Raw genomic sequence first — 14092 nt, forward strand, 5'->3', positions numbered from 1 at the left:
TGCAACTATGCAGCGAGTTAAGCAGGTTTGTGTTGTGCCGGACAAGCCAGAGATGGCTGCTGAGTTTTTGCCCTTGGTTGGAATTTATTGTCATATAATTGTTTTAGTACTTGTATAGTGCGAACGAGACCCTGAGCGAAGGGTGACGTAACACTTTACAGCAGGGTGTAATAGTACAAAGTACAAGAAAAATAAACAAATTACTATGTTAGCAGGTTTAACCCCTTCCCTGCTCATGACGGAACCACTCCGTCATGAGCCACGGGCGCCGTGTGCTCATGACGGAGCGGTTCCGTCATGCTGCGGCCGTTGGCGGCCGCTCCGCCCACGCGGCACTGATTCCCCGCCTGTGCGGGCGATCAATGCAAGTGGGCGGAGTCGTGACGGAACCACTCCGTCATGAGCACAGCGCGCCCGTGGCTCATGACGGAGTGGTTCTGTCACGAGCATGGCGGCGCCGCAAACACCCCAAACCCCCCCAGCGCCGCGGCAAAATTCGTGCCGCGGCAAAGGGGTTAACAATAAAACAGTATGGTAGAAACAATAGTTTTACATTGTGAGAAACATTTAACCATCCCCAGATAGAGGCAATGAGTGCAGTATATTTAAGGTCTCTGAGAACGTTCTGTATAAGATCCCTTTAGAAAGTGGAGAGGCATGTAGCATGCACTCGACAAACATTAGATTTTTTTGGTGCATTTCGTTGTGAAAGTGTTATTAAATTGTGATGCTTGCAGCCAACCTTGGCTTCTGGCTGCTTACTGTATTCTGAAGACTTGAAGTAGTTACTGTGCTTTTGTTATCGATTCGTTTTGGTACCTTCTACCACTGCTTTAACTATTTGACATAAAGGTTTTCTAAAGTCCTGAGCAGCTCAAACCACATATCCAATAAAAACAACGATTACACCAAAAGCTTTGGCTAAGAAAGAAATCATTCTTTGAAAAACTAGCAAAATACTATCAGTTTGTGAGCTGAACAAAGCGGAAACAGGATAACAAAAATCCAAAATCGGAGCCAACCGAAACCACTGCTAAACACTAGAGGCTTGGGGAAGCAAGGAAGTTACTTTTAAAATGAATGTAGTCCATAACAACCTTGAAGGAGTTCAATAATCTTTCTTACTAATGCACTCTTAAGCAAAGCAGGAACAAGAGCCATGTTGAAGAGTGACCCTTTCCGACACTTCCTCCACTCTCCTGTGTAGACTCACTAGGCATCACTGGCCAATCACCTTTTATCTCTCGGCCATTCTTAGTCACTTGGGACTTATATACATCAACGAACAACATCATTAGGTAGTCTGTGTATGCATAATGACACCCCCACCTTGGTGTAAAGAATCCATTATTACCTAATTAAAATGTAATCATGTCCATGTGTAAGCACCTGCAATAGCATATCTGCCCGAGAAGACTTATAATGGCACGAAATAGCTTGACAAAATGACTTGATGCATGGTTCAACTAAGAACCAGGTTGTCTAAGAGTAGGTTGCATCTGATAAATACTTAAATTCCTCTTAATGGGTAGTAATTGCTATACAAGCACTCATACCATGCCATATCGTACACCTCTCAAACTCGAGGTCTACGAGATGTTATTATTGTAGTCCAATCTCATTTCGTACAAGCACCACTAGATAAAGTACTAAACCTTGCTACCCAAACTCTACAAAACCTATCCAGGAATGTTCCCACCTCAGCATATTGCTACCGAGGCAGCTGCCTCTGTGCTAAGATATAGTCCATGTACTCCGAATGCTTTTATTCGAAGGCTGGTCAGCGCATTCATTGTAATGCAGCACGGCTACTTAACAAGCCACTCCTTGTTTCACAGTACAGGCGGCAGGCCTGCACTTTAAAGATGAGACCGAGATAGCCTTTGAAGAGGTTGCAGTAAGTGACAGAAAGGGCCCTCTTTGCCCCTCCACCGGGATGCCCTCAGGAGGTGCACTAACAATGTGCCACCTTTTTGTGGTGCACTGCCAGCGCTTCTCCTAAGGGCCTATTTGTCTCTGTGCCTGCATTCGTAATGTGACGCAGGCGAGGAGGCAAAGTGAGTCCTTTATTTTGTGGAGCCATACTCCCATTTAAACGAGGCAATGCCTTCTCCAGATAGCGCTTGCACTATATGTGTTCCAGCACTATCAGTATTACAGAAGGGGCCTATCAAGCGTCTGGCCCCATCTTTAATACAGTGGTGCCACTGGGGCACAAAGTGGGTGCACAATCCCGTTGCGCCCCGGGGCACTATGCATTGAACTTGCCCTGTTGACACTTGAAAGACAGTATTCAACTAACCCTCTGTGATGTACAGATGGTCATTACATGCATTTATGTTCCTTGAGCTACAGATGGTGCATTGTACTACAAAGACAGTAGTCTTAACCGGCCATATTCATACAGTGACACAATTAAACCAAACCTAATTCAGCGGTGAGGCGAATATGCTGTACTCCTGACTCAAGGAGTACAGCACAGAGTCCCTGGACTGCGCCTGGAATGCCTAATGAGATGCCCTGGGTGATTTATTACCCGTTTTTTGAATCAATCAACACTGCAACCTTCTAACATATTCGCCTCACCGCTGAATGAATGCGGACCGCCGCCAGAGGGGCTGTAATCCTCACTTCACCACGTCATAGGTTGTTCCCCCCCTTCCCCCCCCCGTCCTGAGGAAGACCCGCCTGCAGAAGAATCAAACTATCCTCCATGCGCCAGGGTCGAAATGTCGACACTCTCCCCCAGAGGGCCTGTACCCAATTTCACCTTAACCCTGCCTCTTCACAGATGAATAAACTCTGTGCGCTACCAGGAAACAGCAAACACTCATAAATCCATGAGAGACTGGCCCAATTGTAAGACTGGTGTTATTATAAACCACGACTAGTTTACTAAGGACATTACTAAGTAAAATTGATTGTTTAAATCGATTCTTTTGAATTCCCTCCCTATACATCTGTTCTAATTCATGAGCACTCTTCTTTACACTCCCCTTGGAGCAACCATTTCTTCTATTTTAAGCATTATTTACAGTGATCCGATATAATAATTGTGGAATTAAACAGTCACTATTGGAGCTACATTTGGTGTTTGTGTGTCATTTTGAGGATATATATTTAATTGTATTGGCAATGATTTGGAGTATATTTAGGATGCAATTTGATTTCTATGTGTACCATGCACACAAATTTTGACTTAATGAATACCGTTCAGAAGTAAAATCAACTAGAAACAGTCTAGGACCATTGTTTTATATACCGAACATTACCCAGGTCCGTGGACTATTATCGGTCACCCCATTATTTCATAATGGTGAATCGCAACAGAATGCTGTACAGGGTCAAAGGCAAAGATACAGTCAGCGAATGATTGCAGGGGTCACTGGGGTTTGAGTGTAGAAGTGGACTGTTGCTGCGTTGTAGGATACTGCTCTCTTAAAGAAGTGCGAGGTCAATACCCAAGCACGCACTCGAACTTTGGAGCCTTTTGGATGCCGAAAACCCCAATATTTGTTTCATTACTGAAACGTGGCTTCATAGCCAGGCCTCATCCGATGTTGCCATAGACTTTCCCCCTCAGTATCATTTAACCTGGCTAGATAGGGAAGTTGGCAGAGGAGGAGGTATCGCAGTCGCAACCAAGGCCCCCGTCGAAATCAAGATATTGGAGTCTTTCTCCAACACAATGTTTGAGATATTGATTTTCAACATTGGAATTCCTGACTCTGAAACTTGGAGAGGAGCCTTAGTTTATAGACCCCCTGGCCCTAAAACGAAATTTGTTAACCATCTGATGGAAGTAATAGTGTCACACGTCCTAGTCACTGACAATTTTATCTTAATTGGAGATGTTCAATATCACGCGGAGCAACTGTTAGACTCCGATTCATGCCACCTAGTCGGGGCTATGGACACACTAAGTTTGACGCAGAGGGTAAGGGGCCCAACGCATCTAGCTGGTCATACGCTAGATTTAATATTCACAAATTCTTTCAAATTAATAATTGAATCACCTCTTCCAATATTATGGACTGATCATTACCTTTTAAAATTTAGTATGCCCATAAACTCTCATAGGAAATCAGGGCTGAACAGAAGAATTCTGATTCGGCCATGGCGTAAACTAACTCCAGACGCCTTCTTAGCTCATTTTAAGCCACAGCAGATATGTCAGACTGACACGGTGGAACAGGCCATAGCTATTTTAGAACCATCTATTATATGCGCATTGGACAAAGTTGCCCCTATGACTAAGGTCAATGTAAAAAATAAAGCTTCACCATGGTTCACGACTGCACTAAAAATCAACAAACAAACTAGTAGAACAGCTGAACGTCAATGGAGGAAAACTAAACTGACGAGGATCGCAGGAAATACAGACTATCCCATCTTAATTATATAACATCAAATTGGCTAAAAAGACCTACTTAACCCAACGAATAAACAACGCTGCTCACTCTAGTAAGGAACTCTATAAAATATTGAAAGAGTTCACATCCCCTTTGGTTGAGCAGTCTCCATTCGTCCCACTCAAGAATGGGTAGATTCTATATCTTCCTTCTTTGATAATAAAATTAAACCTATTTATTCATCCTTTCCTCATCATGACCTTGATCAACACCAGCTAAGCGGGATTATGCCTATGGCTCCCCAACTGGTGGAAAGAAATGATGCCCCACGGTTAATGGAATTTGAACCCATAACTATCACTGAAGTACTAGAAGGCTAAAGTAAGATTAAATCAGGTTCCCCAGCAGACCTCTTTTCACCCCGCTCTTGTACTAAAATCATGCCTTTATTTTCTAATATTTTAACTGAAATTTTTAACATGTCACTAGAGCAAGCCAAAGTTCCGATCAGGTGGAAACACGCTCAAGTTCAGCCAATCCTTAAAAAACCTTCAGCCGACTCCAATATACCAGTCCATTATCGTCTCATTTCCTTGCTACCCTATTTTGGGAAGGTATTGGAGCATCTAGTCAACAAACGGCTTACTGCTCACCTAGAAAACCACGGTCTCCTGGACTCCTCACAATCTGGATTCCGGGCTGCCCATGGCACGGAGACTGCAGTAGTTGAGATTATTGATAACATCAGGCTCACATTGGACAAAGGGGAACCAGCAATTCTGGTTCTCCCTGACTTGTCTGCAGCCTTTGATACCATCTCCCACAGTATTTTGAAACATCGACTGTGGGAGGTGGGTGTCGGAGGGAAGGCCTTGAATTGGTTTGAGAGTTATCTGTCGGACCGTTTTACCACAGTCCTTGTAGACTCATTAGCCTCATGCAGTCGTCCAGTTACTGTTGGGGTCCCACAGGGCTCTATTCTCAGCCCCATGCTGTTTAATTTATATTTAACACCTTTAGCCGGTATCATCAGATCGTACGGTTTTGAAATTGTGTCCTATGCTGACGATACCCAATTGCTTGTCACTTGTGGCTCTGATTACGTTGGCACACGTTCTCGTTTCAAGAGCTGTGTGGTCCAAATAAACAACTGGATGAGCAGAAATAAGTTACAACTAAATGGCAGCAAGACTGAGATCATCTTATTTGGTAAAGCTGAGGAACTGTGGGCGCAAGACTTGGTGGCCTTCGGAATTAGGCTCTTGTCCCTCCACTAAGTCTGCAGGAATTACCATCGACAGTTCTCTGTCCATGAAAACTTCTGTTAACCAGGTTCTAGGTGTATGCTATGCGATTATGCGCAATCTCCGTAAAATCTTTAAATGGTTACCTATCGAAGCTAGGAAACCGTTGGTCCAGGGTCTAGGATCAGACCGTCAGCCGTCTTGATTACGGTAATGCCCTGTTCACAGCACTTAATGAAGATCTGCTTTCCAAACGTCAGATTCTTCAGAATACCGCGGCCAAACATGTTCTTTATCTCCCCCCTAGATCCCCTTCTGCCCCAAATCTCAAAACCCTTCACTGGCTTCCAGTGTGACAAAGAAGCCATTTTAAAATTCTAAGTCTTACACACAAGATAATGTATAATACTGGCCCTAATTACCTAGCAAAAAAAGTACAATGTTACATACCAGGAAGATCGTTAAGGTCCGGTACTAAAGCATACCTTGTTCAGCCTCTCATTCGTATGTCCCGTAATGGTGGCCGCTCCTTTTCTTACCTGGCCCCCTTGCTATGGAATAAACTACCATCTCACCTCTTGTCCATAGTGGACCACAAATGCTTTCGTAAAAAGCTGAAAACCTGGCCTTTTCCTCAGTAAACATTCCATCAGTTTCAGGTCGCTGTCTGTTATTGCTGTTTTTCGTTGCAAGCGCCTTGAGACCTTCTGGTGATAAGTGCGCTCAAAGAGAATATCTGACATTGTCAGCTATTATAGGAGCAGGCTTGGGCTGTGCTGATGCATATAGGGATGCTGCTGCAGAGGCAGAGATGTTACTGCAGATGAGACATAATTTAGAGGACTCAGTAAACAACTACATCCTGGCCACTCTTCGTCGAGATTCCTTGCACCTTCTTGACTTTGTTCTCATCCTATCTCTTCTGCTGATTTTTCACAGTGCTTCTGATGTTTTATTAATTCACATCCTGCTCCTCTCCTGATGGGCTTTGCTCAAGTCTCAGTCCTTGGGTTCTCTCCTCTATTCTTCACCTGTGGCACTCTGTCTTACTTATGGACCTGCTCCCCAGTTTGGTGCCCTGGTGATTCATAGTATTGTGTCTCCATACCTACTGAGCAGTATTAGTCCCTTTTGTGTCATCTGTTATCCAACACCTCTTAGCCACCCCAAGATTGGGTTGACTTAAGTTGTATGGATCAGGTCCAGTGAGGTCCTGATATCCAAGTTGTGTAAAAGCCTGCCTGATATCTAGCCCTGTCCACAGCCGCTGTGCTGCACAGTTTTGTTTACATCCCTTGCTTCATCCAGTGCTAGCCACAGCCCCAGTATTACCTAGATTTTGTCCAAATTCCTTGTACTGTTCTCTCGACAGTCCTTGTGTTATCTACTCCTCTTCACAAGGGCCTATAGTTTGTGCCCATCGGCCGCTCGTTCCCTTGTACTGATTTTTATGTTACTTTTTCACCTTTGTATACATCCTTGCTACCATTTGGATGATCTTGCGCTTTTGGAATATAGTCACCCATTCCACATCGTTAAGGGATTTCACGATGACAGAAGTCAAGGTAGACATCTAGTGTCATGTTTTTTCATTGAAGAGATAATCTAACTGTTAAGAGTTGATTTTTTATTATGTGTATGGTTGTGCCATTCATAAGGGATGGTTAAAATAAGTGCCTTCATCCTTGGTGATACTATCATAGCATTTCCTGCTCACAGTGGAACAAAACTTAGAAAGTAGTATTTCGAAGCATTGTGTAAAGAAACAAGACATTACTATGATGCCTTTTTATTTTAAATAGGTGCTTGTCATGTGCACCTCATCGGTGAGGCTAAATGCAAGCACTGAATTAAATAAAAGTACTAATCAAATGAACTCTTGTATTCTGCAGGCTGATGCATGCCACGCCTATCAGATTGTCCATAGAAATGGTGTCCCTGATGAGCAGATCATCGTGATGATGTACGATGACATAGCAAACAATGAAGAGTAAGTAGCATAATGCCATTTGGTACCCTCCTCCACTAAACCCTTTCCTTCTCTGTGTCAGAACTGCATTGTCTCATGGGCTGTCTAACTCTTAAGGATGTATGTGTACCTGACAAACTTGATTGCATAGTATTGTATTATAACATTTACATTGAGCTTGCTACTCCTTAGTGGAAAGCTTAAGCACTTGCTGCCATGAGTAGCACAATGTACTGTGTACTGTCTGTAGTTTGGTGTTGTTTTTGTTTTGATCCTATGGGAGAAGTGTTTCCCTGTCATGCATGAGGACCACTGAGGTGCTTTGATCATGTTACTGGACACAGTGCTTAGTGGTGTGAAAGGTGAAGAAGTCTGAGAGACGGATGCACAGTCTGTTTTTCATAAGCTGGCAGCTTCGGTCAGCACTTCATATCCCTTGATGATATTTCTTATGATCACAGTTCACTAAGATAATGACTGCCTGGGGTGGTCTATTCTGAAACATTTGTTTATGGTGCTGAACAGCCAAACTTTGGAGGTGAGATTTTCAAATCTTTTGCTGGAATGGACTTCCTTACAGTCATCTTTAATATGAAGTCATTGTGAGAAGTGAAGAAGTGGTTGTAAGTATGTGGTTAATTGGAACCTGCAGTGGTAGACTAAATTAGAGTCCTCCTGTGGCCAGAAGATTGTGATATATCTTAGTTATTCTATTCTTGTTAAATGACAATGTATGATTTGTTGCTATTGGCATGATATATAGTCATGATAAATGTAGCAGTTCTTTTTTATATGACTATAAGGAAACCACGCAGTACAAAGGAATAGGTATTCAGTCTGTTTGAACTACAGTTGTCTGCCCGACCGCTGAGTGTTATAGTAGTAGTAGTATAGCGGGCTTGTGGTTTATGTATGAATTTACATTACTGTATAATATCCAGGCTAGACTCAGAGCAGCCCTTCATAGCTTACCTAGACATATAAAGTCGTTAGAGTGGTTGTGAACATAAGAAAAGTGTGCTAGTCTATCTTTCCTTGATGGAGCGATTATTGTTTCTAGTTCTATCCCGGGCATGGGATGGTATAGTTATCTTGGAACAGCCATGTTTTCCCCGCTCCTCTGAACTTGAAGTGCTCTTGCCTGCTAAGAATCTTGGCTGGTAGTGAGTTCCAGAGCATGGCGACTTGTTTTGAGAAAGTAGTCCCTCCTATGGAATTCTTGTCGTAAGGCGGTATGATGATCCATGGTGCAAGTCTGGAGCATAGTGTCCTGCTTTGTTTGTATTGCTTGAATTGAATTTTTATGTATAGTGGTCCTTTTCCTTGGGATGATCTATGGACAATGTAATGTGCCTTGAACATTGCATGTCTTGCCAGTGAAGTATTTGCAGGACTGGCATCATGCAGCCTCTGGTGCAGAGGCAGAGACGGAATCTTGGGACAGCTTTTTGGATCAGTTGTATTTTGTGTATGATGAACCGGTGGTGCTGAGACTTAAACTTTTGGTTTGGTCGAGCTTGGAGATTATAAATGTGAGTATAGATTGTAGCTTTTGTTGGTATGCAAGGTACGGGAAGATGCATTGCTGTGTTTTCATTGTGTAGAGGGCACTCTGGAACCATCTTAAAATGTGGTATCCAGAATTGGTCTGAATTCATGGTCACCCTTAGGTTTCTTACCTCTCTTGATGTAGTTGGAGGGGCATCAGTTTCCTCGGGCCACATGATGGAAGGCTAGTGTTTGTGCCATTGTCCACAGGTCATGTTCCCGGCCTTTACTGTGTTGAGCTTTAAGTAGCTACTCATTAGCCATGTATTTAAGGCAACGAGGCATCTTGGCTAGTAGAGGTCTTCTAGGTTATCCAGTTTTAGACTGATTTGTGCAGCATCTGCATAGTTATAGCAGGTATGATTGGTCTACAAAGGGGGTTAGTTAGAAATTAAATATGAGACAATATATGATGAACCCATGAGGGATGCCTTAATGATTAACCCATTTGTGAACAAACTGCTTACTGACTCCTTAGCCATGGCGGTGGTCCCCTATGCTTAGAAACAAACAAACATTCTTCCCCCTACTGAAGAAACCTTCTGCAGACCTTAGAGTGTTGGCCAATTATTGGCCTATTTCTCTGCTCCTGGCAATGTCAAAGCTATTGCAGAAATTTTTGAACCAACAGCACTCTTGCTGTCTGAAGTCTAATGATCTCCTACGACTCAGTCAATCGGCCTTCAGGCCGATCTGGAGTACTGAAACTGCTCTCCTTGAGATATCTGAGAATAATAAATGTACACTGGATATAGGCGGCAAGGCTGTGCTGATTTAGTTGGATCTATCAGCGGCCTTTGATACAGTTCCTCAGTCGTTCTTCATCGTCTTCAGATGATTGGAGTGAAAGGCTCTACTCTGAGTTGGATGGAATCGTTTCTAGGGAGCCGCAGTCAAGAGGTCTGTACCTCTTCCTTTTCATCAGGAACCAAAGCCATAACAGTAGGGGGTCCTACAAGAATCTGCCCTTCAACCCACTTTGTATAATATCTAGCTTACCCCCCGCCTATTTAGCTGAATACTTTGGAGCCAAGATAATCTTGTACACGGAGGACACTCAGCTGCTCTTCTCCTTTTACTAAAGGCGAAGATCTCGCCCTGGATTTAATCGAGCTATGCCTGACTGCAATGTTGTCATGGATGCACCATAACCAGCTGTTGTGTGCTGATACGACGGAAATTCTCTTCTTTGGCTTGTACCAGTCTCCTGACTGGGTGTCTTGCTGGCCTGTGTGAGCCACCCCTCCACTCCCTCAAACGGATGATGTTAGGAACTTATGGTTCAGGTTTGAAAATCAGCTCTCCTTCTTGCCTCAAGTTAGATCCGTGGTAGGGACCTGTTTCAGTCTCCTCCGCATGATAAAAACGTTTTTGTTTCTTGTGTCTGCAACAGCCAAGAAAACCTTGATTCAGGCCCTTATCACAAACCTGACTGGATTATGCCAATGTCCTGTACCTCGGTCTTCTGGATTTAGTAATTCAAAGGCTCCAGGTAGTTGAGAATGTAGCAGAGTCCAGGTTTCCCCTCATCTCTGCGCTTTGCATTGGCTACCTGTGAGAAAACGCATTATGTGTAAGACTCTAGTTCCTACTCATAAAGTCTTGCATCAGATAGGCCCTAGATATCTGGTCACCGGAATTCACTTTCACCATCCTGCTAGGAAACTCCGGTCATCTAATATGGCTGTGGGGCCGGTTCCAAGGATCTATCAATCAAGGACAGTTGGTCGTTCCTTTTCTTTTCTGGGTCCTTCTGCGTGGAATAAACTTCCCCTAGACCTCCGTCTTGCAGGTTCTAAACAGATCTTTAGGAAGAGGCTGAAGTCCCCAATAAAGTTTGTTGGAAAAATAAAATAAAAGAAGAGGCTGAAACATGTCTCTTTGTTCTGTTGTAAGTGTTACCTTAAACGTCCAGCACCGGGACAATCCTCGGAGCATCTGTGCGCTCTACAAATCTTAGTCATCATCTTTAATGTTGAGGCAGAAGTGAATGGCTGGTACATGCTCCAAGCTTTGTCTGTCTTTATAGTGCAGCTATCTGTTTTAAAGCATTTGCAAGTATTCCGGAAGGATGGAATCTTTGTTAGTATTGTGGGCTGGTGGACAGTTTTAAATATTAAATGCTGCTGATTAGTCCAGAAGCAATTGGGCGGTTACTCGCACTTACTTTCTATCCACTGTCAATTTTAGGCCATCCCATATGGGTACGGGGCTAACTCTGTGCCTCCACCTGCTTTGAATACACATTGTTGGTCTGGCATCAAGTTAATGTCCTCAGTAGACTTGAAAAGCTGAGTAAAATGTTTACCTAGGAGTGAGCCATTAGATATTGGTCCTTAGTTTGCTGGGAGGATGGGATGAGGTTGTTCTTCTAATATAGGAAGTTTTCAACTCAGACAAAGAAGAACCAAGTTCCAGGGACTTGGGGAGTATGCTTCTAACTTCCACACCTGCATAGGGTGTGCAAAAGATGATCCGTTAACATTTTCTGATTGCATGGCACCACATTGATGACCTCAACCTTATGAATGCCTGTCTCAAAGAAAATGTATTAGTCACAGCTGTTGTTCATTTTTTTTTTTTTTTTAAATATCTTTATTGAACAGAATAAGAATGAAAACACATGTGTATCGTATAACAATGCTTCATCTGCGCCACAGCTGTTATTCATAGTGTTCTTTTCCCCCTGTGTCCACGCCTGTAGTTTGGTATGACCATGAAACTGTCCTCATCTGCTTCTCTTTCTCATCTCCAACTATTTTGGGTTATTGCTTATCCTTTTTTTTTTTTACTTCCTACTTTTTACTTCTTTTGTTGTTGTTCGATCCAATTGTTCCTTCTCCTTCTTGCTCTCTTGTTCACACTAAAAATGTTAAATGGATTATCTTCATACAGTTTCTTTTTCATGTTACTTTTGACTCTCCTTGTTTATTTGACATACCTTTCTATTTCTGCTCTGTCAGGAATGTCTTTTTTTACACACTTAAATGTTTTTTTCTGGACTTGGCGCCATGACTATTTTGCCTTGTTTTTCATTCAGCTTGCTATTAACCAATGTGTATTTCATTATGTCTTAGTTTCACCAGCTTGTCTCTTCAGCAATTTGCTTTTAACACTTAGAATGTCCTTTGCCACCTGGGAAGTGGTGCAGTTCTGCCAAATAAGTTACAGATAAATAAAGATTTCCAGTTATATGCACAGCCTTGTCTGTGCCATTATCCGGACTCTCCCTTGACCTAAAAAATCTGCTGAGTTGTCCACAAACAAATTTTATTTTTTCAGGATGGGGTTGGATGTTCTTTGTCTATGCAAGTTCACTTGTATAGTGCTTAATTCTAATTTCACCTTATAGAGGTGCTAAGCAGTGACCTGCTAACTTTCTCTTTCTGCATCCACTCATGCCGAGAAGGCTTTAAAAAATGCCTTTCACGAACAGGTCAGATTGCAGTATGTGAGCAACGCAGGTAGTGTCTATGATGCTTGGAACCCGACCAAATCCTAACTGTAGTACAATATGGTTCCGCACAAACAAATTTTATTTTTTCAGGATGGGGTTGGATGTTCTTTGTCTATGCAAGTTCACTTGTATAGTGCTTAATTCTAATTTCACCTTATAGAGGTGCTAAGCAGTGACCTGCTAACTTTCTCTTTCTGCATCCACTCATGCCGAGAAGGCTTTAAAAAATGCCTTTCACGAACAGGTCAGATTGCAGTATGTGAGCAACGCAGGTAGTGTCTATGATGCTTGGAACCCGACCAAATCCTAACTCTAGTACAATATGGTTCCGCCTTACATGATGGCCCTCTTTTGCTGAATCGTCTTGTCGCAGATCAACCACTGAATTCTATGTACTTTTTGACCACCTTGAAGCAGATGATGATGATTGAACTCCTCCTTACTGCAGGCCTCCTTCCATAATGATCATTGAAAGTGGTCTTCTCAGCCAAAGAGCACTCTGCTCCTAGAGCCTGCAGTTAGTTACAGCTTGTGATTCAGTCTCCTTGTGCCGTACATCAGCATTCCCAATGATGCAGTGCAAGGTATTCTACCATGGTGAATTTTGGCACACATTTTTGTTTGCATTTCACCCATTTACACTTGCAAAATATGTTTACTACTGACCATTACCCATCAACAACCATTAGTTTACTTGGTGTTATTGTGCAGGCTACAGTATTTCATAGGTGCGTAAAGGGGTCTTTCCAAAACATACAAATACTGCAAAAGTGCCAAATATGGCCGTTCTGTACGATTTACACCGTAAAGAAAGCCACAGGGTATCTTGTAAAAGGGCTGATTTTCTCTGGATATTATGGAACAACAAATCATGCACAGCTCTCTGTACCTCGTTGGAGAGGCTTTGAACAACTAGGCACAAAATCCATGTTCAAACAGGCACCTGACTAAATTTGAAGGCCCCTCTCTAAAGGTAGCAGGTACAGGTCTTTGCAACACAGTTACAAAAAAATCTCAGGGAAGAACAACATCTGGGTTGCTTTATTAACACAAAAAATTAAAGTTGAATTTGAATGTTGACTCAGCTTTTCCTTTCTTTCTGTTGAATGTTTCTGTATGTGGAGGTTTTGAACCGAATTGTGCCTCTGTGAAGTAATCCATGTCTTCAGTTTCTTCTTTACTCTTATTTGATTACTAATGTTTAGTTGCCCTTTCAAGGATCTGTTTTGATTTTATTCTGTAACTAATGTTATTATTTGTTTCTGGTTGTTATTCATCTGTGCATTGAAGCTGGGCAGCTGGCATTGTACACCATAAATAGTAAACTATCTAACTAGAAAAATCCATGATGTATCTGTAGCTGGCATCCCTCTCCATATACTCTTTCCTACTCCATGATGCTAAATTTGTAGGCATCAGTCTCGCCAGTAGAGCGTGAGCTAGAGGTATGAGAAGGATGTACTGATGATCAGGTCTTTTCCTTTGCACTGTGAACGTCTTCCAGCAATATGGAGCACACTAA

The 14092-nt window shown here is 42.7% G+C and overlaps 1 protein-coding gene across 6 annotated transcripts in view; it reads left to right on the forward strand.

Annotated features, from left to right (window-relative positions):
* The window catches only part of LGMN (legumain), a 135411-nt gene that overhangs the window by 67015 nt on the left and 54304 nt on the right, over positions 1-14092 (forward strand). For all 6 annotated transcript variants that reach the window (XM_085626495.1, XM_085626496.1, XM_085626498.1 and 3 more), the window contains one exon: positions 7489-7586. In XM_085626495.1, the coding sequence (XP_085482621.1) occupies positions 7489-7586 (98 nt within the window). The remainder of the gene's footprint in view (positions 1-7488; positions 7587-14092) is intronic.

This window comes from Triturus cristatus, chromosome 9 (genome assembly GCF_964204655.1).
Source record: "Triturus cristatus chromosome 9, aTriCri1.1, whole genome shotgun sequence".
NCBI lineage: Eukaryota > Metazoa > Chordata > Amphibia > Caudata > Salamandridae > Triturus > Triturus cristatus.